This window comes from Panthera onca, chromosome E1 (genome assembly GCF_046562875.1).
Source record: "Panthera onca isolate mPanOnc1 chromosome E1, mPanOnc1 haplotype 2, whole genome shotgun sequence".
NCBI classification, from domain to species: Eukaryota; Metazoa; Chordata; class Mammalia; order Carnivora; family Felidae; genus Panthera; species Panthera onca.
The window spans coordinates 40,799,546-40,826,120 of NC_138352.1; the positions used below are offsets into that span (position 1 = coordinate 40,799,546).

At 40.0% G+C, this 26,575-nt stretch overlaps 1 protein-coding gene across 15 annotated transcripts in view; it reads left to right on the forward strand.

Annotated features, from left to right (window-relative positions):
* Nucleotides 1-26,575, forward strand: part of SYNRG (synergin gamma) — a 93,622-nt gene that overhangs the window by 45,049 nt on the left and 21,998 nt on the right. For 11 of the 15 annotated variants that reach the window (XM_078437441.2, XM_078437436.2, XM_078437434.2 and 8 more), the window contains 8 exons: nt 2,654-2,772; nt 2,971-3,033; nt 6,894-7,841; nt 17,424-18,017; nt 19,786-19,949; nt 20,748-20,801; nt 21,655-21,751; nt 23,571-23,719. In XM_078437441.2, coding sequence (XP_078293567.2) covers nt 2,654-2,772; nt 2,971-3,033; nt 6,894-7,841; nt 17,424-18,017; nt 19,786-19,949; nt 20,748-20,801; nt 21,655-21,751; nt 23,571-23,719 — 2,188 coding nt within the window. The remainder of the gene's footprint in view (nt 1-2,653; nt 2,773-2,970; nt 3,034-6,893; nt 7,842-17,423; nt 18,018-19,785; nt 19,950-20,747; nt 20,802-21,654; nt 21,752-23,570; nt 23,720-26,575) is intronic. The other 4 variants (XM_078437439.2, XM_078437448.2, XM_078437451.2 and 1 more) reach the window with 2 other exon arrangements.

Genomic DNA, 26,575 nt, shown 5'->3' on the forward strand with positions numbered 1-26,575 from the left:
ATGTCTTAGGATTTGTGACGTAATCTGTCAAGCATTTTAGAAATAAGAAGTGGCATGATGAAAGTGATCTTGCTACTGTGTGGGATAAATTCAGCTGCCATAGTAATCCTGTTGTGAGATGTTGAGGTGTACTCTGGGTTTAGAGTTAGGCACTGAAAAGTGTGCGTGTGAGAAATTGGTCAGGCTCAGGGTTGAACTGGATGTCAAAGGAGAAAGAGCACTTGAGCCAGCATGAAAGGGGATCTGGAAGTCAGCAATGTCTTTCATTTATCCATCCAGAAAATACTTACTGTGTGCTGGGCACTGGGGAGCTTAGAACAATAAACATCACAGATATGGGGCACTGATAATAAAACAGTTCACAAAGAATTAAGGTGTAGTAGGGGTTTGAGTTGGTTAGTTTCATTTTACTTTTTAAATGGCTGTATTTAGTGTGGTGTCTGTCCAGTCGTATGGGAGCCCCCAAATGCCAGGCAATGATCTGGTGGAAGCTGGTGATGTGGGGAGGTGAAAGGATTCACCCAAAGATAGTTTACTGAATACACTGCAAGGGAGGGGCAGGCAAGACTGCAAAGGAGAGACCATCTGCCAGGAGGCAGTGGGTGGGGGCCGTTTTTAAAGGGGGAAGAGGAGTAGTTATGGCTGGTGAAGAATGGAATTTGCCCTTTTTGGTAACTGTGCCTGCCTGGTTGTAAGTAGCCCATTGGTCCCTTAGGGCCTATAGATAATTTGAGGTGGTCACCCCATGGGCATGTCTATTCAGCCAGGTGGTTGCTGTGGGTCCCTTTGCCTTGATCAAATTTCTATCGCTCACGCCTGTTTTCTAAAATGTCTCTACATTTAGCAGGGTAAGCAACTAAGTAAAAGCATCTACTACAGCCACACGGAGTGATTGTAAAACAAATGGATTCACTAGAGAAAAAGCAAATACTTTTTTTTTTTTTTTGGCCAAATTCTCTTAAGGTTCTTAAATTTTAAAACAGTATGCCTCCTCACTGAGTACCTTTCATTAGTATTAAAGAGTAGAAGTAACAGTTCTCATGTTTGGAATAGATAACTACTTTATATAACTGGCATAAACACTGTCATGGTGATTACGGTTTTTTGGGTTTTTTTAAATAACTTCAGGGAACTAGAATGAATTACTCATTTGTAATATGCATAAAATTACAGTCTGAGTCTGCTCTTTTTTGAGTGGAATTTTATTTTGTTGACTTCCGTCAGTATTTCATTACCTTGGAGTTCCTCTATTTTTTTTCCAATTCTGAAAAGAATTTTAAACAATAATCATCAATTAAATGTCACATTTAGTAGAAGATTTTACCAATGGGCTTTATAAGACCACAACTAAAGTTGGCTATTCATGAAAAACAAATTGATTGTTCAACTTTGTGATGTTTTTTCTCAAATATTAGTTACTTTTATTTATATGTAACATGCTGTTCAATGAGTTGTAGTTTAATTACTTATGAAACTTAAAAATCCACCTATGATGTAGAGGCGATGACCTGTTTGTCAAGATCAAATATGTAGCAGCTATTTGGTAGTGATGTGAAATTCTAATATTTGATACACTGAGTCCTAAAGCACTGTGGACCTCCATTAGCATGCCTGTGCAAGAGCTGGGTTTTTTACCTTGCTTGTAGGCGCCTGATAAGACGATTTAAATGACTGTGGAAAGATTTTTGCTTCAGGGCAAAGAACTCAATAGAAATCCATTTCTATAACTTGTGTGTGTGGTATTGAATGACACAAACTAGTGGGGGAAGGTAGTCATTCATATGTAAAGTTGTTCTTCCAGGGAGCTGCCTGGGTGTGATAAGGAGGAAAAAAAAGGCAATGCTTTTATAGTATGTGTTTAAGCCATCCAAGAATTACCCACACAGATACTACTCATTACACTATTTTTCCATCCAGCGAGAAATATGTCCACAGGCAAAAGTATCTTTATCTAATTTTGAAGTGATTGTTGTTTTGCTATAAAGATAGCTTCTGGAACCGCTGATGTGATCCTTGTAAAAATGTAAATTGTATTAACTCCACCGCTGTTTATCAGATGTGTGAACTTCTGCCAGTAAGCAATGCAGTAAGATCAAATAAGAACAATTTACATCCTGGCTTGAACAACATTTCATAAATAGATTTTTATCTTAACTATTCCACCTCTGCATTCTGAACCCATTTTAAAGAATGATTTGTACTAAGGTTAACATAATTTACTCTAAAATATTGGGTTTACATATTTGGAACAGTTTACTTTTCCAGTGTTACGGACCTTAAGTTAACATTCTAGGAGGTCATCATTCTATGAGAATCTATTTCCAGTGCCATTCCAATTGTTTTCGTGGTTTACAAAGATGATTAGATGGTCAGCATCGGTCTGACCCATCTTGAAATAATCAAGATTTGATTGAAATCTTGAAATAATCAATAATCAATAATCCCTCTCACATGGGAGGTATTTCAATATATTTTCCCAAGAGAAAGGGTTTAAACCTCTGTGGTGAATATATATAGTTTCTGAGTTTTAAGGCAGGGAACCATGAATTTTAATCAGGTACCTACTTGCCATTTTAATTCTAAGCTCCTACTTGATGATAAGGGAAGGATTCAATGTTCTAGTCATTAAGAAATATTTCATTTTCCCTTTTAGTGCCCCTTCTTTGTTGATGCCCCTTCCTGGCACTAAAGCATCAGCTTCGATGGATAAGTATGCTGTGTTTAAAGGAATTGCAGCTGACAAATCCTCTGAAAGTAACATTCCATTTGGAGGTAAAAACACGTTGTCAGTTCATAAACTTATGAATGTAACCTATGAATGTACACCTTTTTAATGGTGGCCTTTTATGAGAAATGTATAAAATGCTTACACCACTTGTCAAGTATGTGCAGTTAACCCAGTCTGCCTTATTTCCTTGAGTTTTAATCTCAAGTTTCGTATTCTTAATAGACTCTGTCTTTTCATCATAGAGCCTGGTGATAAATACAGTGCTTTCAGAGAACTTGAACAGACAACAGAGGGTAAAACTTCAGGTAAGTTTTTGATTCCTTAAATGGATAAATTTCAATTTTTAAAAAATTGTATTCATTTATTTTTAAGTAAACTCTACACCCAACATGGGTCTCAACCTCACGAGCCGGAGATCAAGAGTCATGTGCTCCTCTGACTTAGCCAGCCAGGCGCCCCTCAGTTTTTAATAAAAGATATTTTTGATGATTCTTTCAGGGACACTCCTGAACATGTCTTTATTATATTGTGTGGGTGAGGTTTTTTGGCTTTGTGCCTCTGGAAATTACAAGGAAACAAAATATGGTTCAGTTATTGGAAATTCTTTTCTAAAATTTAGGGCAAACTCCAAATTGAGGCAATTTCTTCTGAAGCTAGTTATGTTCCCTTTCACTGGAAACCTTCAAGCCCGGATAGACTTCTGTATCAAATGGAAGGCTGTGACTGTCCTCAGTTATTTTAATGTTTAACAAGAACTGGAACTGTTGGCAGTGCAGCGATCTGTGGACTGTGCAGAAGTTTTGCAGCAACCAGTCTTTTCAAGATTTTCAAACGTGGCTATAATTTAATAAGATGAAGTAAGCGGGATTTATAGAAGGGCTTAAAGAGAGTAGAAGGGAATACAGAATGATAGTTTAAGAACCGTATGTGTGAAGACCGAAAGTTATGTTTGTGGTTAAATCCTAACCGGATGTGTAGGGTTTAAATAATCCATAGGTCAAATCATGTCCTTCACAGCTTAACTGCGCATGCTACGAAATTTGCATACTCTCATGAGGATTTCTTCCTGGGGACTGTCTTTGTGTACTGAATGCTCAAATTTAGAATATCCTTCACTCATTTGTTGTCACCCTTCTGTCCAAGGGAGGGGGATGAGAGGAGATTGTAGGAAAGGTAATGTAGGAGTAAAAGTTCAAGGAAAAAGTGTACTACTTAAATATCTCTAAAAAGGAAAAATCCACCTGTCCTAAAAATATTCATTCCTTGGGAATCCTGGGTGGCTCAGTTGGTTAAATGTCCCACTCTTGATTTCAGCTCAGGTCATGGTCTCACGGTTCATGGGATCAAGCCCCGTGTGGGCTCTCTGCAGGTAGCCTGCTTGGGATTCTGCCCCCCTTCCACCCCCCACCACCGCCAACCCCACATTTTCCCTGCGCGTGCACATGCTCTCGTGTGTGCGTGCTCGCTCTCTCTCTCTCTCAAAAATAAATAAATAAAACACTGAAAAAAATAAAAATATTCAATCCCTTATAGCTGTCAGGTTCTAGAAGTATTTCCTTCTGTTGCATTCAAGCCTTTAGGATGTAATAACTTTGTTCCTCAGTGCCTATATTAGGCACTAGGAGTACAGAGATAAAACCCTAGAGGAGCTTTTGGCTTGTTAATTGGTCTTTGACTCCTAGCAGTTCTTTCATCACCTCTTGGACCAAAGTGAGTTTGGAGTAAAGAGCATGGTTTACTATCAGAGTTTTTTGTGTAGTGTGGTATTAATGATCATATCATAGGGGTGTTATTCCTGGGAAAAAAGGAAATATCACTAAGCTCTGTCACTTAGTAACCTACGAAACGCACAGTTCTGAACACAATACTATATGATTTTTTTGTAAATTCTAAGACACCAACACACTTGATGCATTCAGGCCGATGTATTTTTAACGAGAATAAAATAAAATATATTCTCCTAAAATGAACAAAAAGTTGGCACCTCTACTGGAAGTCCTTAAAGTTAAGTCAGGAATGAAAGCACACCAACAAAAATGTCAGCAACAATCTGGGGTTCTGTTACTAAAGTACTATAAAAGCAGCATTAAGGTACTGCTTACATTTTGATGACAAATGTGATCTCTTTTGAAATGTTTTTAAGACGTAAAAAGTGACAAGTAGAGAGGGGAACTTATGAGGATTCAGAAGGATTCAGAGGATTAATGTACCCTCTGATATGCAAGCTTCCAATGACTGCAACTAATTTATTTGCTCCCAAATTCATGTTGCTTTTGAACTTGTAAACCCACCCATTTTATCTCTTTTTGACCCTTTCACCCAGCTTACATTTCTAATGGAAACGTTTACAATTCCTCAGTAAGTTTAGTTTGCTGTGGTGATTTCTTTTTAAAAATAACAAAACAAAACTTGTCAATTTCACAGATATTTCAAAGTAGCACATCAAAAATTTAGACTGACAAAATCGGCTGCTTATGACGTTTTCATTTAGGGAAATGATACAAATATTATCAGTGATATACTTACCTAAAACAGGGTAATTTTTTTTTAAGTTTTACATCTGCTTCTCCTGTCAATTTGTGAAATTGACTTTAGTCTTATTAGTGGTATGTCTTAAAAACATAAAATACAGAAATTATGAATGCTGTTCCTCTCTTTCTAAAATTTCCCTAATAATATTAAATAGATTTCTCTGTGTTGATAAATTATGCTGGTGAATTAAGTCTCAGATTAAGAGGAAAAATCAGCTTCCATTGTTTCCTATGCTTTTTTCTTCTATTAAAGTATGTATCGTGTTATAAGCACTAAATATTTAAAGCCTGTTTTATTATAATGACAGTTTTAAGAATCAGATTTTGGTTTGAAGTATACTTTTATGGCTCATATGTCTCTATATCTCATTTTTAGGGACAAATAGAATTTGAAAAATGGATAAAGAATTACAGCCTATGTTTTAGAATAGCATTAATATTTTTAAATAATAAGTGATGTTGGTGTAGCTATATTTATATTTGGTTTAGCTCTGATTTTCATTACCTGGTAAAATCTAGTAGATTTTATGGAAGACCTTCAGACACCATTAGAAAAATTGAGATCATCTGCTTCCTAACCTCATACTTAAGAGTGATAACGTCACTCTCATAATAAAGAAAAGAAACTCTGTTTAGAATCATGGATTCAGATTTTTATCAACATCTTAACTGAGTCTATTTAATTATTTATTAGAAATACATTAGTACCTATTTTCTCTAAAAAATAATAAGAAAAACATTTCAGTAACTCCTTTCTCAGAGTAGCACAGTATAAAGTTTAAATACTGTCCCTTGAAATTTTTAATAGTGGAGTTGGTATTTATTCAAATCCTTTTGAATTTTAATAAATAAGAGTAAATACTAGTTGGTACAGTGACATGGCTGATTTCGAGATAAGCCCAAGTGCTCACAGATTTTTTTTCTGTGCGATTCGGCTTATTTGTTATATAGAGAAGCCACTTTAAAATGTGTCCTTAGCTGGAATGAATGCTTTGCAAATAAGTAGATACATTTTCATAATTTTTCATCAAAGTTAGCTTCAAATTAATGCCTCCACGCACTTGAGCAAGACCACTTAATTATCTAACAGTATGCCTGAAGTACCTAGTTGAGCAAGGTGTTTCACATCCTAAATACTAGATGCAGGATTTTTCGTAATACTTCACTAGAGCACCCATGATACTTTTTTCCTGATTGATCACCATGTAAAACATTTTATCTTTAAAGGATCATCTTAATGTCTCTCTCTTCAGGAACCTCCAGCACCCATTTCTTCTTCTCTTGTGTGCTTGGCCAGCTGGCTGTAGTGAGAAAAAAGTCCTGAGAGCAGTGCTTTTGGCCACTTGAAGGGTATGGCACTAGGACACGTTATCACGTTAAAATGAGCAAACGAAACTGACATGGTTAGGTGCTCTCGGTTTGATTTTTATTTATTTTGGCATCACTAGCCTTTGGCACGGAAACAGATGTGTAGTGTCCAAAGAGCTGTTTTGGTAGGGTGTAAGCTGCGGTTGAATAATGTCAAGCTAGTGAGGGGCAAGTCTCTAAAAGTATGCTTGTAATTTAATATGCTGTGCATCATGTGGTGTTCAGCTCAGCATTCTTATTTATTTTGCCGTATTTTTCTCTTTCAGGAGAAAACTTTGCAGAATTCAGATCTGCGAGCACTGATGACGGTTTCACCGATTTTAAAACTGCCGATAGTCTATCACCACTAGAGCCACCAACAAAAGACCAAACTTTTCCAGCATCCTTCCCCTCAGGAGCTGTACAACAGAAACAACAAACACAAGTGAAGAATCCTCTGAACTTAGCAGACCTTGATATGTTTTCCTCAGTTAACTGCAGCAGCGAGAAACCATTATCTTTTTCAGCTGCTTTTAGTGCATCCAAATCTGTTTCCACACGGCCACAGCCAACAGGATCTGCTGCAGCTACGACAGCACTGGCATCAACTAAGATGTCTAGTTTGGCTGATGATTTTGGAGAATTCAACCTTTTTGGGGAATATTCTAGTCCAGCATCTGTTGGGGAACAGGATGACTTTGCAGATTTTATGGCTTTCAGTAATAGCTCTGTTTCATCTGAGCAAAAGGCAGATGATAAATATGACGCCCTTAAAGAGGAGGCTAGTCCTGTTCCTCTAAGTGGCAGCTCGAGCAGCACAGTGAAGAGTGGACAAAACTCCGCTGCCACGTCCACCAAATACGATGTCTTCAAACAACTTTCTCTGGAAGGATCTGGACTGGGTATTGAAGAACTGAAAGATAATACCCCTTCAGGAAAAAGTGATGATGATTTTGCTGACTTCCACTCTAGTAAATTTTCTTCCATGAACTCAGACAAATCTCTGGGTGAGAAATCAGTGGCTTTCAGACACACCAAAGAAGACTCTGCTTCAGTGAAGTCCTTGGATCTCCCTTCCATTGGTGGCAGCAGTGTTGGCAAGGAGGACTCTGAAGATGCACTCTCTGTTCAGTTTGACATGAAACTGGCTGATGTGGGAGGAGATCTTAAGCATGTCATGTCTGATAGCTCTTTGGATTTACCAACAGTTAGTGGCCAGCATCCTCCTGCTGCAGGTGAGGAATTGGTGAGACTACTCTGGTAATGGTGATGTAGATTTCAAAGATGGTTCGGTGGGTGTTGACTTATAGTAGAGTAAGGCTCTGGCTCTTAACCTTAATGGATTTCTAATAACCTCTTCATTGCCAGTCCCATTGAAGCAGTGTTTAAATTCAATTCTGTGGGTACTTGGATATATGGATCCCATGAATACTCTGGAACTTAGACTGGATAGCTAAAATATTTTTATTTTCAAACTCTAACCCCAACTTGGTGTTAGAGGCACATAAAAATCCACTGCTAAATGAACCCTACATCACCAGGAATTTTATAAAGACTTTTGCAGTGTGGGTACTGTTCCTCCATTTCTGTGAGTGAGGTCAGTGTTTTCCTCTCCTTTTCTCTTCTCTTGGGTCTGTTTGGCAGCGGCCAATATAGTATTCTGTTTGGCTGACAGAACTGATTCTTGTTAGGCCAAGTCTTAGTAAAAATTAGTTTAGCCAGTCGTACTGTGGTTTGCCACATCCCCGCAAGAGAGGATGGAAAGAGCTTGTGTGTGGATGTCCTGTGTGCCAGGGTCTGGCAAGGAGGAGGGCATGAGTCGTTAGTGGAGTTCAGGTATGGTTTTCAGCGTTAACTCTATTACTGAAAGTATTAAATTGTAACACGTCTGTAGATGGTAGAATAGGGTAACTACTCACTTTCTCATAAAATGTTTGAAAACATCCTATAAGGGAGCCCTCTTTAAATTCTGTATGGATTTACATGTAGCAGTTTATTCTCTAGTCCAACTTCCTGACATAAAAGCTAGATTCCCAAGTGTCCTCGTTTTTATTTTGTTTTGTTATTTGCTACGTTATATAGAAAGATAAACCCATTTTGTGGCCTTTAATAATGAGAACTATCTCAATATTACTGTATTATTCTAGAAAACGTATTATGCATATGAAGAGTTTGTTGTTTTTCTAACTAGAGAGGGACATGTAAGACACTTCCAAGTTTACAGATTCCAGCAGAAATGTTAAAGAGTATTACGGCTTTTGCATAGATCACATTGGTAAGTCAGAAAACAAAATCGCATCCGTCCTTTGGCTGTTGAAATGTTGGAGGTATCCTTAAATGGGGTGCCGAATCGAGAGCAGGTGTTCAGAGACCGTGTGTGTCTCCCGTGGCGGCTTGCTGAGGCTTTGTCTAAGGGCGGTGGGCTGTCTGCGGGGCTCCTTGTGCCCCTGACTGTTGACTTCCTTTTTTTGTACTTTTCCTCAGACGTTTTCCTATTTTTTTGCTGCTCTTTGTTTGATAGGGTGATTTTGTTTCTCTTTTTTGTACGAGCTGCTTGAGCCACCGTGGTTGGTTGCAGAGTGCTCTGTTTTTTTGAACAATATTTGATTTTTATTTAAAAATCTCATAACATGTATACTAGCCTTCTGGACTCTCAAGTTACTAATTAGAAGCTATTTTTCTGAAAGTGAATCTATATTCTTTCATAGTGCCAAGCTAGATGTCTTTATGAGATGAGTCTAATCAGGTTTGTGATGTCTTTCTTTTTCCTTCTTTTAAATTTTTCCATTTTATTTGGGGAGGGGAGGTTTTTTGACTGAGCTTGTTCTGATTGACCTGTGAAAATAATCTTCTGTGCACATGTTCTTTTATGTATGTTTGGAACATTCCCAGCTTGGAACCTGTAATGTTCAAGCCAAGTCTCTTCAGTTTGAGGATATCCTTAAAAGCAGATTGTTTCCTCTTTTTGATCTGTAAACCTCCTGTCAGAAAGAGCAGTATCCCTTTAGAGCGGTTGTCACAAGGGGTTGATGTCTGACCAATGGGCTATATTGTTGTTGGGCAAAACTGCTGCATAAATGTACTGTAGAAGGTAAATGGCAGGGACTTCTTCAACGCAGTTTGGTTTTTCTTTATCCTCCCATTGACTGCAGTATCTCATGCTCTCTTGGTCTGAGGGTTAAAGATAACTTCTCATTGGAGAAATAAAAACTGGGCTGATGAAAAGAGAATAAAACCTAGCAGATTGCTATCTCTGGACCTTAGTGTTGTTGAGGAACCCTAACTTAACTCTGAAAGGGATACTGTCTCTTTTAACTCTTGCAATTATTCTTTGTATGGAAGGTAGATAATACTAATAATAACATTGCCTGATTTCTCTGCGTATTATTACATTTAACCCTTTGAGCCCTTGCTGCAATATAATTTCATCTAGGCTGCTTTATCCCCACCACTAAATTTAATATGGCCCCAAAGCATCTTGATGTGCAGTCATTACAATCATCTGGTTTTGTTGGCAGCAAGAGCTTACCCTCATTTGTGACACTCTCAAAGGGTTAGCGAGACTTCTGTAGCTCCCTACCTACCTGTAAAGTAGCTCTTCTTTGACATTGAAAATCGTTGTATTTTAATCAGCGCCTTATTATCAGTATTTTTTTCTTTTTGGCTGCTTTTCTGATGTCTTTTTTTCAATTTAGACATTTTCTGTGTGAATGTGCCTTTTCGAACTTGCTTTGGTATATTCCTCTGCAAATACTGATCTGCATGCTTATTCTGATGACTTCTTTTCCAGCTCTTCTGTACCACTCTCTTTTGTGATCTGTAAGTCCTATGTTAATAAATAATTCTTTGGCATATTTTGAAAGTGTGGGGATGTGTGTAATTTGTACTTTTTCAGGATTAGACCAAAGAAATACCTGGTCCATATCAAATGTAAAACAATAGCACTTCCTGTGATTAAAGGGTTTTCCCTTTTGTCTCTTCAAATACCTTTCTCCTAAGAAAGTATTGGTTTAGCCCTTTCCCCTAATAATCCCATTGATATAAATTTTTAACATGGCACTGGATTAAAACATAACTTTAAATGTTTAAAAAATAAATGTAAACCTTACACACTGTGTAATAGGGAAAAGTTACTCCTTTCTTCTAGTGAGAAAATGGGAGTCAATTTTATTGCTTAGTAAACCTCACAGAGCCCACCACCACAAGGAGTTATACTGTGAAGAGGGGCAGGTGAGGGACAGATCTAATAGTTGAGTGTTGGGGACAGGGGATACATCTGTTAATAACTAGATGTCTGTAAATTTAAAATAAATCATGAAATGGTGTTGAGATGGGCTTCTGAGCACAGTACATGCAAACTGAATTTAAATTGATAATCTTTGTAATGGAGAGTGTTCAGTGTTAATATCAGGAAGTCTTCAGGTCTGAATTCAGTGTGGGTCTGAAATAGGTGCTCACCCTCTACTTGTAGAGCCTGTTATCTTTCCAACTTCAGAATGTATTATAAAGCTCACAGTCCATAAAGCAAGTTCTTAAAACGATTTTAGGATATCTTCAAAGCAAGCTTTAAATCACTTTCATTTTTTGAGAAAATAATTCTAGAAAGATGCACAAAAGTTAGCAATAAGAGAATACTAAGTTTGGAAAATATTTTTTTCTATCTTAGAGAATATTAATAGCAAAAAACCTTAGGAATACTATTGTTTTTTAGATCATAAACCCAAGACCAATAAAAACCTTGGAAAAAAGGATTGTTTCCATGGTTTCCATTTTTTTCTTATATTTTGAAATTTTAGTTCTTTTTTTAAGAATTTGAGGCAGTAAGAAATTAAACCATTGAAAATGAGGATTTTGAAGAGGATTCCAGAGAGATCACTTACAGTATCTGCAATAGGCCATTTGAGAAAGAAAAAAGTTGCATGTTGGGGGTTTGATTAATTCAAAGAGGGGTACCCGGGTGGCTCAGTCAGTTAAACGTCCAACTTTAGCTAGGGTCACGATCTCACAGTTCGTGAGTTTGAGCCCTGCGTCGGGCTCTGTGCTGACAGCTCCGAGCCTGGAACCTGCTTCAGATTCTTTGTCTCCCTCTCTCTCTGCCCCTCCCCTTCTCATGCTCTGTCTCTCTCACTCTCTCTGTCTCTCAAAAATAAATACATTTAAAAAATTTTTTTTAAAGTAATGTTTAGATTAATGCAAAGAAAAGCTGAATCTGCCATTCAAACTACTGTGTTTTCCAGAAATTAATGCTTTAGAAAGTTGGATAATACTTGGTTTCAGAAACCTTGTGTAAATTATATTACATTTTAATTATGATGTATGCTGCTAACTAATTTGGAAGAAAGAGTTCTTGGTGTAGCCTCCATCTAGTGATAATACCAACTACCCTTTATTTAGAATTTTCCAGCGCTGTGTATGAGACTAATCTTGTGGTGGCTTTGGCTAAGAAATTGCTTTGTCAATGGAATTATCTAATGCTAAATTGGTCCATCTGGGACTGCTTTATTTTGTCCTTTCTGCATTTATCTGAGCAGGCTGAACTGTGTGTAAAACATAATCACGTTCATAAACTGAGCAGTTAATTTTTCTAGAGTAACATTACTTTTCGGGAGGAAGTCTTAATAACATGGTAATATAAACTTGCAACAAAGACTTGAAGAACTCTATGCTACAGGTTCAAGCAAACAAACAAATACTGTTGTGTTTACTCCCATGCCAAGTAAAGTAATCCAGTTAGTGCTGGTGTCACACATCAGTGCCTGAGCAAATGTACAAGTGTATTCATATTCTACATTCACTCTGTTGTTCACATGAAAATCTGTATGGATTTTTAAAAGTAGCAAATGAACAGGAAGGGGATGCTGGCAGTATTGAAGAAGCTGGGCTAAATACAAAAATAATCCAAAGAATCAAATTATTTTTATTATTTATTTTTAGTCTTTTAAAAAAATTTTTTTAATGTTTATTTTTGAGAGAGAGACAGAGTACGAGTGGGGGAGGAGCAGAGAGAGAGGGGGACACAGAATCTGAAGTAGGCTCCAGGTTCTGAGCTGTCAGCACAGAGCCCAAAATGGAGCTTGAACCCATGAACCGTGAGATCATGACCTGAGTAGAAGCTGGACGCTTAACTGACTGAGCCACCCAGGCACCCCAATTTAAAAAAGAAAAAAAAAAAAAAGTTTGGGAAAGAGAGAGTACAAGTGGGGGAGGGGCAGAAAAAGAGAGAATCCCAAGCAGGCTCTGCACTGACAGTGCAGGGCCCAAACTCGTGAACCGGGAGATCATGACCTGAGCCCAGACCAAGAGTTAGACACTTAATCGACTGAGCCACCCAGGTGCCCCAGAATCAAATTATGTTTAAAGAGCTGCTTCTAGCTTTGTTTTTCCATCAGTTGAACTCTTTTGATAAGTTGTTTTGGAAAATGTTGGCCCAGTGGCTTTGAGAGCATGATAAGATTATGTGCTTGTAAGAGGGTCTTCTGGGTGCTGCTCTCTCCCTTGTATGGCCAAAAGGCCCTAAATGTAATTGCCATCTTCTATGCTCATTTGGTGAGATCGTTAATGGTGACCATGAGCAGTCCTGCTGTACATACAGTTGATCCTTGAACAACATGGGGGTTAGGGACATTGACCCCCAGTGCAGTCCAGAATCTACATACAACTTTTGACTAATAGCCTACCATTGACCAGAAGCCTTACCGTATATAAAGTTGGTTAACACATGTATTGTATTATATATTGTATTCCAATAAAGTAAGCTAGCAAAAAGAGTTATTAAGGAAATCACAAGGACAAGAAAATACATTTACAGTACTAAACTGTATTTATTTTTAAAGATCCATGTATAAGTGGACCTATGCAGTTCAAACCCATGTTGTTCAAGGGTCAGCTGTATGTCCTGACACCATTCCTTAGCCTTCCAGCCCCCTCTGACTTAAAATACCCACAGAGTAACTGCTTTTCTTTATTGAACTTAAAGCACTAACAGGAACCTGAAGGTGCTTACAGATAGCATGGGTATCATTTAAAACCCTGGATGTATGTGAGTCGATACAAATGAAGAATGGGAGGTCTCTGTGCAAATTAGAAAAACTAGAAGGCAATCATACAGCAGCCTTTTGTAGCTTGTCATACTTAACAGTGTGATCACTTTCCTCTTTTCTTCAATAACTCTCAGAGTATTTGAGACTTACAGGACACAACCCAGGTTTTATAGTTAATAGAGAATGTAAAGGCAGAATAGGGCCAGGGGTAGAAAGAAGTTGAAATGTACACATATTTCATGGTTTGTGTTGGTAAGTGAAGTTTGGATTAAATCAGCATTGGAAATTAAAAGATATTTCTTCCTCAGTCCGATGTACATTTTTATTGCTATATAAAACACTGGAGAATAGTGGATTTTGCACATGTATCCTTTCTTCTTTTTCTAAACCCCCATTTCAAAAGCCAGTAACGTAATCATCTGGGCATATGCTTACGGCTTTAGAAAAGGTCCATGGGAATTGGTATGGCCTTTGTGTCTTGTGGCAGCTCACATTCTTTGTTCCAAGAAATACCTTGTTTTTGTGTTCAACATCCGTTCAGAAGGGATTTGAATAGAGGTTATGGAAAAGACTGATAGGGTTACTTGCCAGCATAAGCAAGAAATCCATGTCTTGATTTAAGATCCATGATGGAAAGGAGCTAGCATAGTTTATTCCTTTGGCCTCTGTAATAGGACATTCCTGGTTGCAAACAAATACCTGTATTACAGCACACAATTTGGCCTATTATCTGTGTGCAATAGCAGTTCAACCTAGCACAGCCTAAGTAAGAGTTCTCCTGTAGACTTGGAGATACAGTAGTGATTCTCTGTTCGTTTTATTGCAGCCCTTCTGCTTTCTTTTTCCTTTTTCTTTTGCAATTTTCAAACTTCAGCTATCGAATGGAAGACCCAGCAATAGAAACTTCAGTGATTACAAAGTGTGGGTTATTCCATATAATTTTTGTAGACAGGGCTTCCATCACTTACGTTGTAGTTCTCCCAGAATCTTTAATATTTTGAAGACTGTCATACAATAATACATGTAATTTGCTTAGAAAATGTAAAACAGTTATCATGGGCAATGAGAAATTTCCTTGGCTTACCCTACCCTCAGTGAATTGATTTACCACAGTTTTCTTAGAAAATGGTTTACTAATATTCACCATGCCAGGAAATACTACTCAGTTTAATATTATTTATAGATACTAAGATTTAGGAATACCATGTTCTCATATTCCTTATGTAATTCAGTTTTAGTATTTCCTTATGCGTTCAAATGAATTGCACTTCAGTAAATTTTTTTTACATAATAATGGCCAATAAATAAGCAAAAGTAAACTTTTAAAACCAGCCTTGATTTTGGTATCCAGCTTGATCAGCTGGATTTTGGTATATCTTATATATTTACACTTCATTTTTTTTATATATGATTTTTTTTTTACATAATTCATTTTTTAAAAATCTTTCATTTGGTCATTTCTGTGAGTTGCTCCAAAAGGCAAAATGTTATGTCTCTCATTTTTAATAAAAATAAGATTTGTTGAAGATCTGTAGTATTATAAAAATATTTAAAAGCTCTTCAGCTAAGGTAATCCCTTATTGCTTATAATGCCTTTTACCTCATTATATTGCAATCATTTCTGGTTGTTTTTTTAACCCTTTTTTTCTTATTGCATAAGTGCACAAAAGGGTCTTTTTATTACCATAGCAACTGGATTGTGGTTTTCGAACTAGAGCCTAACTTTCTAATAAATTTACCTTCAGTCTTTGGGAAAATTGCTACCCTTTTAGGAGGTGAGATTCTTAAAGCAGTTCATAATACAGCTTCCCCAAAAAGCTTTCTGGTAGGGTCCAATAATAAAAATATCCGTATTCTGAGACATTTTTCTGAACACACACGTTGAAGACCACTCTCGTGTGTCACTGCGTCTGCCCCTTGATTGAAGTTTCCCTCACTGGAGTCAGGGCACCTTCTGATCCCTTTAAATAGTAGTAGCTGGGGTGGGAGGCACAAAACGCTACAGCCGGAGATTAAGAAAGCATTTTGCCTGAAGCCTTGTTTTATTCATTCTAAACTGTACAGTTTTCACCTGAATCTTTGTCTCCCTCTTGTTCAATAAGCCAAATTTGAAAGGGTACCATTTGCACCACAGAGGTTTAAAATATACTGTTCTATGAAAGCTGGTACCCGCTTTTGGCTGGTTCGCCTTTTGTGTAATCTAGGGTTTTCCACTGTTATTATTCATTTAGTACCCTTTTCCTACTTGAGTTTAAAGCGAGAGAGGTTTGGTTTATACTGTCAGGAGAGCCATGGACATGACAGGAGCCCCTTAACCCTCAGAGGAAAAAAAGAGAAAATGACCGAGTGTGGTTCACCTGTTGACTTAGTTCGGAAAACCTGGATCACCAAACTCGTGAGCATTTGCCTTGTAAAGTACACTTGTGGCCGTCAGAGAGAGGGAGTCTGCCTTTGGCCCTCCGGCCTCGTAGACAGCGACCAGGATGAAACTCAGCCCGCCAGCCAGGCTGCATAGACCGCGCTGCTGAAACCGGGGCACTCCGCACGAGCGGCTTTCGGCCTCAGCTGGGTGTGCTTTTTGAAAATGGGCAAGAAACTTTCCCTTGTCAGACCATTAAAGTGATGAGTTGGCCCTTCATTTGCACTCTGAGATAACTCCATGGTAGACCCTAAAGCCGCACCTAAATGTCAAATGGAGGCCCGGGGCAACTATGCTGTACAGATGTTGCTATTATGTAGTGCTCAGCCGGCATCGAGCGGGGCGGCCCTTTCCACACATTACTGGGGAGTCGACACAACACAGGCCCTTCCGTGAGCAGGACAAGGTTAAGAAACGTTAAATAACTTGCCTAGTGTCACACAAGTAGTAGGTGGCAGCACTAGAGTCGAACCCTGATGTGTCTAAATCAAAAACCTACATTTTTTCTGGTGTTTTATGCTGTCTCTCAGATGATCTAAACGTGTACTAAGAATGCTTTGTGAAATGAGTCTTCTGCCCCAGCGTTTCCTTCTTTTTCTTCTTTCTTTTCTTTTTTCTTTCTTTTTTTTTTTTTTTTTTTTTTTTAATGAGGGGCTGATACATAGTTGAAGGAGAAACAGGAGCCCACCAGGACCCAGACCTTTGATTCTATTTTTTAGAGGCTAAAGTAGATTAGGTTGATTTTTCTTTCCTCATACTCCATCACAGCAGTATGACATCATATTGACCAAAATAACAACTAGGTAAGTAACTGCTTAATTAAAATCTATTGTTCGATCTTGCGAGACAGAGACTCCTGAGAACTGGCTAAAAGTTAGGTGACATTACTTGCACTTTACTTTTGAGAAATTGTCAGTTTTTCACTAGTTTGTCATGTACATTCTGTCCATCCGTGTGTTAAAGGAACATTTCCCAACCAAGCTGGGACAAAAGGCACCAGTTGTAGGCAGGGGGTATTGTAAGTACATCTTAAAACTTGTAAGTGAACAGTTTATCAAATAACCCTAATCATGTCATATGTTGGTAGATGATACTCCTGTCTTTTATAGTAATCTTTATATGCAAAGAAAATAACTCTGTAACTAAATATAAATGCCAACTCAAAGCTAATGTGGGTTTTTAAAGATCAGATTTTATAGCCCAATTCCTTTAATTTTAGTACAAGCTCTAAATGTAGTTAACTCCAGCATAGCATAAAACTAATCAAATATGCTAGACATTTTGCTTCTGCAGAGTTTAGGGCATTTTGCCTAAATCATGAGCTTGCCTCTAATTGTGGGGTCTTATTTCCCTTTCAGATATAGAGGACTTAAAATATGCTGCTTTTGGAACCTACAGTAGCAATTTTGCAGTGAGCACACTTACGAGCTATGACTGGTCAGACAGGGATGATGCGTCTCAGGGCAGAAAACTCTCTCCATTTGTCCTCTCAGCAGGAAGCGGGTCCTCCTCAGCTGCCTCGGTTCTTCAAAAGAAAGAGACTTCATTCGGCAGTTCCGAAAACATCACCATGACCTCTCTCTCCAGAGTAACAACCTTCGCAAATGAAGATGCTCTTCCAGAGGCCACCTTCCCAGCTTTTGCCAGTTTTAAAGATGTGATTCCTCAGACCAGTGAGCAAAAGGAATATGAAAGTGGGGACTATAAAGATTTCACGAGACAGGACTTGCCTACAGCCGAACGAAGCCCGGACGCCACCTGTCCAAGCCTGGCCTCCAGCGGCACTTCTCACGACACTCCCAAAGAATGTGCAGATGACTTTGGAGAGTTTCAAAGTGAAAAGCCCAAAATCAGCAAATTTGACTTTTTGGTGGCCAATTCACAGAGCAAAATGAAATCCAGTGAAGAAATGATCAAAAGTGAGCTGGCGACCTTTGACCTTTCTGTTCAAGGTGAGTTGCTTTCAGTGTCGACTGTACTGTGGTGGTTTCTTCCACTGAGATATTAGGTGTTCTTTCTAACAGAAAGTTGGTCTCTGGTTTAGTGGGAAATGGATTTGCAGCCTCTGAAATCAGGGTCTATTATAGATGGGTATACAAAAGGGTTTGCAGCTAAACTGAAGTCAAGGCAGTATCCCTCAGATAATTGCTTTTTGGGCTAAAAACAAGCACAGCATACAGTCTGTTCATTAGCTTGTTGGCTAGAGGGGTACTGTGTTAAAAGAGCCAGAGAAATGGATTTGATGCACTTGGGGACAAGTCAACCCTGCTCTTATTCCCTGGCTATGGACTGTGTTTTTTAATCCAGAGGCTGCAACGTGGGTCTGGATCCAGTCTGCAGACTTTTTTTTTTTTTTTTTTTTTTTTAAGTTTATTGATTTATTTTGAAAGAGCGAGCACGAGTGAAGGAGGGGCAGAGAGGGGGGTGACAGAGAATCCCAAGTAAGCTCTGCACTGTCAGCACAGAGCCTGATGAGGGGCTCGAACTCACGAAACCGTGTAAACATGGCCTGAACTAAAACCAAGAGTTAGACGCTTAAATGACCGAGCCAGCCAGGTTGCCTCTGCAGACTTGTTTTGATTGAGCCACACAGAAGGTTTTTTTAATGTGCTGCCAGCCAATAAGAATCATGAGATTTCACAATCTGGATTTCTAGCTTTTCTTGAAAAGTAATATCTGGCAATACTAGGCCTGTATTCCCCCTTTTGACAATCAGGTAGAGCTGAGTGGCACTGCCCCCTCTAACAGATGGGGTATGCTGTCCTCCTTGTCACAGTCCCCATCACCTCTTCTCTCTGGCTGACCCACTTCAGCCATGCACTTGACCTGCCTGCTCTCTGAAAGCATTTGAGTTTGCCCCTTCTGCTTTAAGCCCATCCTGACAGAAGGCATCATTGATTTCTGTTGGATCGAGAGTATGTAGGAGCTCAGTGCAAATCCGTGACTAATGACTGGAAAGGCAACACGACTCTTACGCACTGATATTTAAAAAGACACTTTGTCCTCCAGACTCCAGTGGCTTTGCACTTGTGCTAGATCAGGGAAGAGTAATGGAGAAAATTAAAGTCAGGGAAACCAAGCAGAAGTGAACAACCAGAAGGATTCAACATAGGGCATACTTCATTTTATTGCGCCTCCTGGGTACTGTGTTTTTTACAGTTTGAAGATTTGAAACAGCCTTAAGTCAAGCAAGTCTGTCAGTGCCATTGTTGCAACAGCGTTTGCTCACTTGTGTCGCCGTGTCACATTTTGGTGATTCTTGCAACATCTCAAACTTTTTCATTATTACATTGTTATGGTGATCTGTGATCAGTGATTACAACTCACTGAAAGCTCAGATGATGGCTGAGCTTGTGATTTTTTTCAATGAAGTATTTTTTAATCTTTGCACATTGATTTTTTTTTTGGACATAATGCTATTTATTGCCCACTTAGTAGACTATAGCGTAGGGCAAACATAACTTTTATCTGGACTGGGAAACCCCAAAATTCATTTGACTCACTTTATTGCAATACTCACTTTATTGATGTGGTTGGGAGCCAAACCCGCAACATCTCCGAGATATGCCTGGATAGCTTGCCAGAGGAGAATGAACACGGATTATGTTTCTGAATGCCTCATGACAGAAGCATCTAAAGAAGAGGGTCATGTTAGCAAGGAAGAGCCTCGGCTTGAATTAAGCTGAGTAATCAGAACCTTTGTGCCATCCACTTCTCCAGGATCACACAAAAGGAGTTTGAGCCTTGGTGATAAAGAAATAAGCCGTTCTTCTCCTTCTCCGGCTTTGGAGCAGCCTTTCAGGGACCGTTCCAACACTCTGAGTGAGAAGCCGGCTCTGCCTGTCATCCGTGACAAATACAAAGATCTGACAGGAGAGGTGGAGGTGAGCAGGGGAGTTTTCTACAGAGGGGCAGGGAAAAGACCAACTGATCACTGAGGGCCTCAAGAAAAACTGCTTTCAACTTTCTGTGGGGAAGCGAGGGACAGAAAGTCACAAGGCACCAGACACAAAATATTCAGTTAAAGTGAGAGAATGGCAGCATTAGCCCTGGATAAAAATACTTCTCAGGTGGGACATCTGCTGAAAGGAGTCAGCGGCCCTAAAATTGAAATTGTTCAGGAGACTTCACGAGGAGGGGTGTTTGGGGGAGTTTTTCTTTGAGCACTTGGACTTTATCACTTTAGACTTAGTGAATGTTAAAACACCGGATAGAGGAGATGAGGAAAGTCTGCATTTGCTGCGTCTTAGTCCCACGCTGTCTTCCTCCTACAGCCGATACCCTTATCTCTCCTCTGTGCCCTTCTTGTCGTTCACACATGCTCACGCACACACAGCGTCATAACTGTGGAGTGGGAAGCTGGTGGTTTAGTATTAGCTCTTGTACTAGACACCTATGTGGCGAGTGCCTTTGGAGAAGCTTAAACTATTCCTAGAACCAGTGAGCCAGCATTTGCAGAGGGAAGCTGCTACAAAACATTCCCCTCAGACTCACAGATCATGTGCTGAGAAGGTGCACTTAGTAATTGTGAAGAGTCATCAGTGGTTTCAAGAGATAAACCATGCTTGAAGTAGAGTGTTTTTAATAAAAAGTAAAGCCTTCCAATGCTCTGTACATTGACAGAAATCATAGAGGACTCCAGTCCTGCCTGTTTAACCCCGTTGTTTTTACAAATTTCACAGGAGAATGAGAGATATGCATATGAATGGCAGAGGTGCCTGGGGAGCGCCCTAGATGTGAGTATGTCACTTTTGCGGTGCTTTCACATGTGTGAGTGCTGTCTTGTGCCGTTTTGCCCTCTCCGTGGTGCCTTTGAATGGACAGAGGAAAACTTGAGGAGAGCTCTTCCTCCATGGCCTTGTGCAAAGGGAAGCTGGAGGGAAAGCCATACGGCTTAAGTGAGGCTTCTTTCACGTGTATGATAGCAAAAGTGGCTCATTTGTCCCTTGTGCCCTCACCTGTCACTGTGTTTAAGAAATAACAGTGAGGGGCGCCTGGGTGGCTCAGTTGGTTGAGCATCTGACTCTTGATTTTGGCTCAGGTCGTGATCCCAGGGTCATGGGATTGAGCCCTTTGTCGGGCTCCATGCTGAGCATGGAGCTTGCTCAAGATTCTCTCTCTCTCTCTCTCTCTCTCTCTCTCTCTCTCTCTCTCTCTCGCCCCCTCCCTCCCTCCCTCTTTCTCTCTCTCTCTATCTCTCTCTCCCTCTCTCCCCCTCCCTCCCCCTCCCTCCCTTTCCCTCTCCCTCCCTCTCCCCCCCACCTCTCCCCTTCTCACATGCACACGAGCACATTTTCTGTCTCTCTAAAGAAGAAAAAAGAAAATAACAAAATGATATCATTAATGCTGCCTAAATTAAAATAATATTTAAACTTAAAGAACCTCTGTCTTTTCCAAAGAAATGGAGGATGGTTTCTTCAAGGTTAAAATTAAATTCTCACATTTGTTTCAGCATGATCATATACATATATCAGTCAGTCATGCTTTTTCACACCTCCTGGCTTCTCTGTTGGGTTCTCTACTAATAGTAAATTGATTTGCAATGACTTTTCTCAATTATATAAGGTGATGTGATTTCATTTCTTATAGGTCATTAAGAAGGCAAATGATACCTTAAATGGAATCAGTAGTAGTTCTGTGTGCACAGAAGTAATTCAGTCAGCCCAAGGCATGGAATATTTATTAGGTATGTTCATTTATGTTTTACTTATTCAAAATCCTGACACTTGATAGTATTTTCAGTTTTCCCTTACATTAAGTATTTTAATCTAGATCTTTCAAGTTACATATGACTTCACTAAGTAGTATCTGTGTTTGTGGGTGAGATGCTTAAGTCACAGACAGAAACCACACTATTTGACTTAAAGTATCTGTGGCAAAGTTTTTCAGTCCTTACTATACACATACTAGCAGCAACAATGTAAAATTGCATCTGTGTTACTGGTTTACTAGAATGAAAACATTGGGTCTCTAATTAATGCCTTACCATGCTCTGTCGATTCTTCCTCTCCACCCCTTCACGACATCACCGATTCCTTACCTCCCTGACTACCTTCAGCTGTTAAATGTCCCAGTCCAGCTTGAAACTCCGGTCTCTGTCCAATCTGGTGTTCTTTTCCTCCTGAAGCTCCCGCTTGGCCCGTGGCCAGAGCCACATGCACTGGACCCTAGTCTTTTTCACATCTCTGCTCAGGTGTCACCCGCTAAGGGAGGTCTTCCCTGGCCTCTCTTTCTCAAAACTGTGCCCTCTCACCCCACCCTCATCCTTCCTCTCCCATTCTCTGCTTGATTTGTCTTTTGTCCCGTCAGCTTTAATATCTTGTATATTTTACCTTTTCTTATTTGTTATCTGTCTCCCTCCCCTGCAAGGAACCTCTAAGAAGGGAGTGATTTGGTCTGTTTTGTCCCCTGGGAATGTCTGTAAGGCACTATACCTGAGCGCCTGGCACGTAGTAGTCCCTCACCAATACCTGCTGGATGAGTGGGTGGGAGGGAGACGTGGTCTCTCCTGCAGTTCCACTGCCGCACTCTTGTTCCTCCTTCCTGCTCAGACAGCCACGGCTCTACTGCGGGAACACACCAGGTGGTAGGGCGCCTGTCTTTCCTTGCACACATCGCCTAGTGTCTGTGAGGGGTTGTCTGAGAAGTCCCCTCACTTGGTGTAGGATAGGCAGTGACTCCTGCCCTTCCTCTGGGGAAAGAAGAGGAAAAGCCACAGTGGGCTGTACACAGGTTGATGAGGTACTGCTCTGCAGACAACTCCTCCAGTCCTCGCTTCTAGAGGCTCGGGTAAAGGTTGGGGATGTGTCTGGTGACCATCCTTAGAATGTGAAGATACTTGGCACCTGTCCTCCTTGCTTGACGAACTCAGCCACAATTCAGAGACCACGGGAAAAGAGCCGTCCTGTGTTCTGTTATGTTTATAAATGATGCGTGAAGCCACAGGGTTTGTAAATCATTGGGCATTCGAAGAAGTGAGTTGTTTCTTAATTACTTTGTGGTGATATTGACATTCAGATTCTTTTAAGCTTTTGATATTCCCATTTTCAGCCAGTTAAATGGGATTTCCCAAACTTAAAGCCAGAAAGAAAGAAGCCAGAAAGAAAATGAGCTAATACTGCATAGTGCCTAATGTTCTATGGGCACTCTTCTAAGCCTTTTACAGTATGAACCCATTTAATCCTCTTTGGTGAGGTGCTTTTAGTATTCCCATCTTACAGATGAGGAAAGTGAGGCTCAGAGAAGTTATGTGACTGGCCCAGGGTTACACAGTTAGTAAGCGGCAGAACTGGGATTGGAACCCAGGTAGTGTAGCTATAGGCTGTGCTCTTACCAGTAAGTTACCCTGCAGCACTGGAGGTGGACTGGTCCCAAGGAGTGGTAAGTTCACTTCTGTTGAGAAACAATCCATATTTCTAGCTAAGATACCTGCACGCAGTAGTGCCGCCTTGTGCCGCCCACCTTTCTGCACTGCCCGCGCCCAACTCCACTCTCTCACTCTGTAGGTGTTGTTGAGGTGTACAGGGTGACCAAGCGTGTGGAGCTGGGTATAAAAGCCACCGCGGTGTGCAGTGAGAAACTCCAGCAGCTGCTGAAGGACATCGATAAAGTGTGGAATAACCTTATTGGCTTTATGTCCCTGGCCACACTCACGGTAAGTCCGTTAGATGTTCAGCACTTGCTTTCCTTTCCAGAAACCTCAGTGGTAAAGCAAAATGTACGTTCTTGTGGTGGCCCTGACTGAAGGGTGACGGTGAGGTGCCTGCTGGGTCGTGTTACGTTAAAGGAAGGAGATAATTGTGCGGTTCACTGAGTAGCACCAGCTCGGCTTCTGGATTGCACAAAGGCCTGTGGGCCTCCATAAAATAAGACTGTAGGAGGACATTCACTCTGTCAACATCCTTCTTCTTTTTTCTTCTTTTAGAGATCATTTATTTAGTCATCTCTACACCCAACGTGGGGCTTAAACTCACAACCCCAAGATCAAGAATCACATGCTCTTCCGCCTGAGTCAACCAGGCTCCCTGTCTGCATCCTTCTTAAGTCACATGCATATATGCACGTTTGCAAAGCATGGATGTGAGTTCCTCTGTTCGCACTTCTAGTTCTTTATGACCCTACATGTGTCTTTTCAGAAACTGTTCAGTGTGACTGTCTTAAACGCCTTTTCCGTTTTTTAGGTCTGTGGATTATTTCCACTTCTTCCTGTTCTGAATGGTTCTACTCTGAATATCGTTAAACAAATGACTCTGTGTCCTTTCAGGGATATAGTTCCTCCAAGACCTAAGAGGTCAGAGTGTGTGTTTGCACACAGATGTGCATGCATTCGTATGTAGCTGTTTCTTTTATTGCGTGGCTCTCCAGAGAGCTCGGGCTAGTTGGCAGTGCTGCCAGCAACATGCAAGCATACTTTTCTTTATACTGTGTTCTAGCTTTCTTTGTCCACTTTTTCATTTAGCAAATGTATATTGAGTCCCTAACGGTGTTTTTATAGGTCTTTCATTTTGTAGGAGCTGTGCGGTATTCCAAATGATAATTTACTCTTTCTGTTTCCTTTACGTGTAAATTGGTTACCTGTCTTGACCATTTGACCATATGTTCAATGAGATATGGTTATTGACCTTACGTATTTCACATTTGTAATGGATGTACACACACGCGCGCGCGCGCACGCACACATACGTCTATGGGAAAGCTTATATCAGTTATTTTCGTCACCTGTTCCCTTCGTTTTCCATTTCATTGGGTAAAACTACTTTATTTTTACATATTCACACCATTCAGTTTGTCTCTCTGATAATATCCTTTATTTCACAAAAGTCAGAAATTTATCTTCCTTCCACAGCTGGAAGAAATACGCTATTCCATTTTCTTTCTTTTTTTCCTTACATATAACTAGGTGGCCCATCTGAGCAGGACTGGGGCCACGTGGTAGGTAGCAGTTGTCCCTGAGCTGTGTCCACAGCCAGGCAGGGAGTAGCTGTCCCAGCACATGTCTCCCCAGTGTTCATTGTTTCTGGTTTGCGGTATTAAGTTCTTAAAGAGTTTAAATCATTGCCAAATTCTCTGTTTTGTTCCCTTGGACTATTTTTCAGTTTCTATAGTTTGGGTCATTATTTGTTAAAAAAAATACAGCTCTGGCCAGTACAATAAGGAATATAAATATTTGAAAATAAGAGATAAAATTATGCTTGTTTGGTGATATGAAATATTTATAGAAATCTGAATTCAAGAGGTTAAATTTATTGAGTTTGGCAAAAATTCATAGCATTTTTACATATTAATAATAGCTAGAAAGTGTAATAAAAATGGGAACCTTATTTTGTTAATGCATTCAATCACTCCAGTCCTTATCACTTCTGACCGCATAGCTGGAGTTGCTGGTTCATTTTGTTATCCCCTGTCGTAATCTATTCTGCACGCCCTTCTAGCCCATTCTTTCTGAAATGCAAGTCTGGTCATGTCATTCAAATCCCATTTAAAATCGCAGTGGGCTCTCCATAGTCTTCAGGATCAAGTTTCAGCTCCTTAGGTCAGTGTATAAGGCCTCTGCTATCCCCTGGATTGCCTTTGCCTCTCATTCTCTGTTAGACTGCTTTTCCCTCTGGCCTCTGCATCGTTTCCCCAGAAGTCATTCCAGAGAGCCCTTCAGTCTGAATTCAACGCCCTTCCGGTGTGTGTCCACAGCGCCTCTCTCTGTCCTCGCACTTACTGCGCTTATTGGTAATCGTGTGCTTGCTTCTTGCCTGATTGTCTGCCCCTTAAAAGCCAGACTGTGTCCTTTTTTTTTTTTTTTTAATTTTTTTTTTAACGTTTATTCATTTTTTTGATAGAGACAGAGTGTGAGTGGGGGAGGGGCAGAGAGAGAGGGAGACACAGAATCTGAAGCAGGCTCCAGGCTCTGGACTGACAGCACAGACCCCGACGTGGGGCTCGAACTCACGAACCGTGAGATCATGACCTGAGCCGAAGTTGGATGCTTAACCGACTGAGCCACCCAGGCGCCCCCCTGGTTTAAATTTTTTAAACAAATGCATAAGAAAAATGAAATGGGGGAAAAAGAAAGGAAGAGAGAGAAGATGAAGTGCTTTTAAAGTGCTTTACATTTGCTAGTGGTGAGCGGTAGTTAGTTGACTTTACCCTTTCTAGGAAGGGTAAGGAAGACACGATGAGTTCCATGATTCACTGTGTTCATAACATAAAAATAAACCCACTACTCAGGAGACACATAATTATTCCTGGTACTGATACCAGAAAGAAATTTCTTTTGTGGGCTCTTGTAAAGAGGAAACTAATGTAACCTGTGTTATCCTCAACATCCTTTCAGCAGATGAAGCAATAGGTTTCACTGAGTCATTTCTTATGAAATTTCTCAGTATAGGCCAATTTGCAGAGCTCCAAGTACAAATTAGTGAGAGTCATTCAAGTGTGGAAAAATAGACTAAACGGGAAACTAGGAAATAGCACGGCAGTGCGTCCTAATGGTGGGCTCACATCTTTGCTCCATAAA